Genomic DNA, 6,000 nt, shown 5'->3' on the forward strand with positions numbered 1-6,000 from the left:
CTGGCATTCATTTGTGGCACTAGAGGTTATGGTATTCTTCAGGGGAAGAAAAGGATTGGTAAGGACTTGGGAACTCGATGAAAATTTAATAACAGGCTAGGAGTGAGGAGCCTGGAGCAGAAGGTTTATGGGGAATTGGAGCCCTGTTGCCCCTGAAGGTAGAACAGGGATAGTGGGTGGAAGCTCTAGAAACCATTCCTCTAGAAACTGCTCGTATACAACAGGGGCGGCCCCAGAGCACAGTTTTGTTTGTTTTCTTTTTGACAGGATCTTGCTCTGTGGCCCAGGCTGGGGTGCAGTGGCTCCATCACAGCTCCTTGCAGCCTCGACCTCCCAGAACCAAGTGATCCTTTCACCTCAGCTTCTGAGTAGCTGGACTACAGGCACGTGCCACCACACCCAGCTAATTTTTATAGAGACGAGGTCTCACTGTGTTGCCCAGGCTGGTCTCAAACTCCTGGGCTCAAGTGATCCTCCCACCTTGAGCTCCCAAAGTGTTGATATTACAGACATGAGCCACCACACCCAGCCCATAGTTGTTCTTTTCTCGCTGAGTGTTCAAGCAGAGGCTGGGTGGCCAGTTAGCACTTGAGGAAAAGAATGACTGAGTATAAGATGGCAACTAGCCAGACAGAAATCTGCAGAGACAGCACATCTTTCTACAATAAGGGCTGACCCATCTAAATAAATTATAGTTCTCTCTCTTCAGAAGGTTCATACAATAAGCTGCTTTTTCTGTAAATGTGGTGCTTGTTGAGGTTGATGCTGGCAGATTGGTATCACCCTCCCATGCCAAGCTGGTCTCACCTTCAGGCTCCCCATTTGTCCATCCTGCAGTCTATCCTTGTTGACACATTTATCTTTCCTAAGTGCTGCCTTAACCCTATTGATCTTTCTTCTATCGACAAACTTGAGTAACTCCCTTATCTGAAGTAACGACCCTGTCCAGGGTCATTATTCGACTGCTCTGGTCCTCGCATCCTGTAGGCTCCTGCCCAAGTGCCTCCTCTTTTCCTTGTGCAAGCTCTTGCCTCATAACCCTCCAGTAATTTCAGGCCCTTTTTACAGGCCCTGTGGTACCACCTCCATTTCTCAGTCCCTAGTCACCCAAGCTAGAGGGTTCTGTCTCACCTTCTAGAGTATGCACCCTGGAGGGTCAGAACCACATCTGGTATATACTCGTGACCTTCACGGTGCCTTTGAAATCTGAGTGCCAGGCAGTGCAGGGGAAGACAGTTTGGACCAGCAGTTTGAAGTTGTTTTAGTTAGGGTTTAGCACCTTCAAGAGCTCTTCACGTCTTTGCTCAGCAGGCAGTGCAGCACAGCCAGGGCTCTGAAGCTAGGCCAGCTGGTTCGAATCTGGAGTTCCCTGCATTCCAGCTGTTTGACCTTGGATAACTGCTTTGGTTTTTTTAACCTGTAAAAATGGGAGCACTCGGCTGGGCGCGGTGGCTCATACCTGTAATCCCAACACTTTGGGAGGCTGAGGCGGGCAGATCACCTGAGGTCGGGAGTTCGAGACCAGCCTGTCCAACCTGGTGAAACCCCGCCTCTACTAAAAATACAAAATTAGCTGGGCATGGTGGCGCATGCCTGTAATCCCAGCTACTCAGGAGGCTGAGGCAGAAGAATCGCTTGAACCCGGGAGGCAGAGGTCGCGGTGAGCCGAGATTGCGCCATTGCAGTCCAGCCTGGGCAACAAGAGCGAAACTCCATCTCAAAAATAAAAGGGGGGGGAGCACTCATACCCACGCTGAAGGTGTTGTGAGGACTGTTTAGGTAAAGTGCTCAGTGCAGTCCCTGGTGTACACAGTTAGTACTGACGATTGCTGTGTAATTCACCAGCTTTGTCACAGTGTCAGTCTGCTTTTCTGGACTTCCCCCTCCCACCAGTCAAGGCCCTCCCCACCGCTGGTGCTGTTGACCGTTAACTGATTAGCTGGTGATTTCCTTCCAGATGTCCAACATCACAGTCACATACAGAGATGGCCGAGTGGCACAGCTGGAGCAGGTATACATCCGTGGCAGCAAAATCCGCTTTCTGATTTTGCCTGACATGCTGAAGAACGCACCCATGTTAAAGAGCATGAAAAATAAAAACCAAGGCTCAGGGGCTGGCCGAGGAAAAGCTGCTATTCTCAAGGCCCAAGGTAGGTGCTTTTCATGCACAGGTTTTAAAATATAGGTTTGTCTTGTGTCTTGTAGAAAGGGGCCCTATTACTGCCTGGGGACGGAGAGGGTTTAACCTCTGCTCTCTCCACACCCACTGCCATCCCTTCCCCTTGCAGCGTGGAGAGATCCTGTGAGGCCATTATTTTATTTTTTTTTTGAGACAGAATCTCGCTTTGTCACCCAGGCTGGAGTGCAGTGGTGTGATCTCAGCTCACTGCAACCTCTGCCTCCCAGGTTCAAGCAATTCTCCTGCCTCAGCCTTTCAAGTAGCTGAGATTACAGTGTGCACTGCCATGCCTAGCCAATTTTTTTATTTTTAATTTATTTTTATTTTATTTATTTATTTTTGTATTTTTAGTAGAGATGGGATTTCACCATGTTGGTCAGGCTGGTCTTGAAGTCCTGACCTCACATGAGCCACCGCACCTGGAGAGGCCCTTCTTTTCTAGAAGTTCTGTGCAAGAGGTGTGGGATCGCTTGCCCTTGTCTAGTTTGCCGAGCAGACACAGCCCGGAGCAGATGAGCTGACTCGAGTGTGAGAGCAGCATTTCCTAGCGAGACTGGGTCTTATGGATGGACACCAGCGTGTACTTAGGGAGATCTGATAGTGGAGCTCCATTTTCAGAAATAAAGCCACCTTTTAGTACATTCCAAAAGTGAGACTGTCCTTTTCGCAGTCCCCTAGTCTGGCCTTGCTTCTTGGTTAGCCTAATTTGGTTTTATATTTAGGTTCATGAAAGTTCTGTCATGTTGATTAGATAACAGTAATTGCGGCCCTTGGAAACTGTCTTAGTGTTGGTAAAAAAAGTTTGCAGCCAGGGAAGGCACTGGATTCTCCATTGGTATCTTCAGCTGCTATACATGTTTTATATATATGTGAGGAAAAAAGTCAAACTGTGTTTTTCCTCTGCTCTCACAACACAACAATCAACAAAGAAGACTTCTGTGACCAAGCAAGCAGTCAGTTCTGCAGTAGACACCAGCTGGGTGTCCTTCAGTTCTGACATTATCTACCTGGAGATAGCCTGAAAAACCATAGGTTGAGGGCTCGGTCCCACAAGACTGCCCCTGCACCCCCCACTATTATGCATAAGCACAGGCCTCCAGAACATCTCAATGGCTTCAAGTCAGGGTTCTCACGTCTGCCTCCTTGGGTTCGATTAATTTGCTGGAGTAGCTCACACAACTCAGGAATCACATACTTAAGTTTACTGGTTTATAACAGTATACTTTATAGGCTACAAATAAACAGCCACATGAAGAGATGCATAGGGTGAGATCTGGAAGGGTCACAAGCACGAGAGCTTCTAGCCCCATGGAGTTTCCTCCTGGCACATTTGTTCACCTTCCTGTCAGGCTCCGCATGGTCAGCTGTCCCGAAGCTCCCCTAACCCTGCCCTCTTGGGCCTTTTATGGAGACTTCATTGGATAGTCATGATTAAAGGATGGACAACCATGTGGAAATGCCATTAGACAAAATGGGTGTGATCTAACACTAATAGACGGGGTGGGGAAACCCCGCAAGGCCTGTCCAGATTCTTTTTGACCTCTCTCTGCGGCATTTGTTCCTCCAGGGTGTAGGGCAGGACCTTTCTGTGGAGTGAGGTCTTAGGACCCGCCATCAGATTAGAGTCCTGCCTTGGGCAGGTGAAAGGAGGGCAAGAGAAGTTTCAAGAGAGAGAGATTCTGTCTCCTGAGTCCTGCTTCTGAGGCCTAAAGTGCCCCAATGTTATAACAAAAGACTGTAACAAGGACTATAGGAGTTATGAGCTGGGAACCATGGATGAAAGCTCAAGTTTAAAGATGTAATAGTGTGAGGGGCCAGGCGCAGTGGCTCATGCCTATAATCCCAGCACTTTGGGAGGCCGAGGTGGGCAGATCACGAGGTCAGGAGTTCAAGACCAGCCTGGCTAACACAGTGAAACTACGTCTCTACTAAAAATACAAAAATTAGCCGGGCGTGGTGGCACGTCCCTGTAGTCCCAGCTACTCGGGAGGCTGAGGCAGGAGAATCGCTTGAACCCAGGAGGTGGAGGTTGCAGTGAGGCGAGATTATGCCAGTGCACTCCAGCCTAGGCAACAGAACTAGACTCCATCTCAAAAAAAAGAATATTTTATTTGTTATTCAAAGCCTGTCTTCTCCTAGAACCCCTGGGTTACAGAGGAGAATGGCAGTCTTATCATGCTATTTATATGGAGAGTGTTTTCTTTTTGCTACTATGAAATAATTCTTTTTTTTTTTTTTTTTTTTGGAGACTGAGTCTCCATCGCCCAGGCTGCAGTGCGGTAGCTTGATCTCAGCTCACTGCAACCTCCTCCGACTCCCAGGTTCAAGTGATTCTCTTGCCTCAGCCTCCCGAGTAACTGGGATTGCAGGCGTATACCAACACATGCAGCTAATTTTTGTGTGTTCAGTAGAGAAGGGGTTTTGCCATGTTGGCCAGTCTGGTCTCAAACTTACGACCTCAAGTGATCTGCCTGCCTTGGACTCGCAAAGTCCTGGGGTTACAGACATAAGCCACTGCACCCAGCCCGAAATAATTATTTTCTCAGAAAAAAATACAAAAGATAATATAACCCTTCTCCCAGATCTAACACATGTTAACACTTAACTATATTTGTTTCAGAATTGAAAAAATGAATTCAGTGCATCTATAATGTTTTTCAGCTCACCCAAGGCCAGCCCCAGGGATTTGTCTTTTCTGTAGCTCTCAGACCACCTTCTTTGCCCTCAGCATGCTACCTCCCAGCCTCCTGTAGAGAGCAGTGTGGGACTGGAAGGCAAGAGTGTGCTGCTAGCCCCTGCTCTGATGCCAGTCCCCAGCCCCTGCCCCTCCATCTCCATCTCCTCTGTGAAATGCAATGGCTGTCAGCCAGACGTGTTGGCTCATGCCTGTAATCCTGACACTTTGGGAGGCCGAGGTGGGTGGATCACCTGAGGTCAGGAGTTCGAGACCAGCCTGGCCAACATGGTGAAACCCTGTCTCTACTAAAAATATAGGAAATTAGCCGGGCGTTATGGTTCACGCCTGTAGTCCCAGCTACTCAAGTGGGAGGCTGAGACATGAGAATCACCTGATCCGAGGAGGTGGAGATTGCAGTGAGCCGAGATCATGCCACTGCACTTCAGCCTGGGCGACAGAGTGGGACTCCGTCTCCAAAAAAAAAAAAAAAGGCAGGGGGGTGGAAATGCAATGGCCAGGGTGGTGTTGGACCAGGTAACCCTTCAGAACCCTTCTAACTGGTGTCCTAGGACCCTGGCTACTCTGTGCTGTGAGCATTCACTGACCACACTGACCTGGCCTCATGTTTTCTCTTCTTCCCTTTCAGTGGCCGCAAGAGGAAGAGGACGTGGAATGGGACGTGGAAACATCTTTCAAAAGCGAAGATAATTTTCTAAGTTGAACAACTTTGTCCTTTTTTCTTTCAGGTTATCTGAGTTCATTGGGGTGGGTGCTTGTGTATATGTCCTAGGTATCTTTTGACATCTTTCTCTTCAGATCAGGGGAAATGTTTAAGCTAAATAAATCTGGGGTGTTTTTTGTTCTGTTTTGGTTTTTTTTTTTCTTCCTTTGAGAAAGTAAGGACTTTGTGTTCATTTGAAGTTTGCTTTGGCTAAATTTTGACACCCTAGGGGGTGTCCTGGGAGAATGCCAGTACTTTGAAATAGCACAGCTATTGATGAGAGTCTAAGCTGCTGTTCCTGGCCAGTTGCAGGTTAAGCCCCAGAAAAGTTCACCTTGGAGAAGCTCCGAGAACACACAGATTGTGTCTCATTCATCTTCAGACACAGGCACATAGTGTGGCACTTTGTTCAGTTAACATTTG

At 48.1% G+C, this 6,000-nt stretch overlaps 1 protein-coding gene across 2 annotated transcripts in view; it reads left to right on the forward strand.

The window, feature by feature from the left end:
- The window catches only part of SNRPD3 (small nuclear ribonucleoprotein D3 polypeptide), a 16,925-nt gene extending 11,202 nt beyond the window's left edge, over positions 1–5,723 (forward strand). For both annotated transcript variants that reach the window (XM_032139443.2, XM_032139444.2), the window contains exons 3-4: positions 1,958–2,150; positions 5,503–5,723. In XM_032139443.2, the coding sequence (XP_031995334.1) occupies positions 1,958–2,150; positions 5,503–5,564 (255 nt within the window). In that variant the 3' untranslated portion in view covers positions 5,565–5,723. The remainder of the gene's footprint in view (positions 1–1,957; positions 2,151–5,502) is intronic.
- The last annotated feature ends 277 nt before the right edge of the window (positions 5,724–6,000 follow it).

The sequence above is a fragment of the Hylobates moloch genome, unplaced genomic scaffold, assembly GCF_009828535.3.
Source record: "Hylobates moloch isolate HMO894 unplaced genomic scaffold, HMol_V3 SCAFFOLD_19, whole genome shotgun sequence".
Classification (NCBI taxonomy): domain Eukaryota; kingdom Metazoa; phylum Chordata; class Mammalia; order Primates; family Hylobatidae; genus Hylobates; species Hylobates moloch.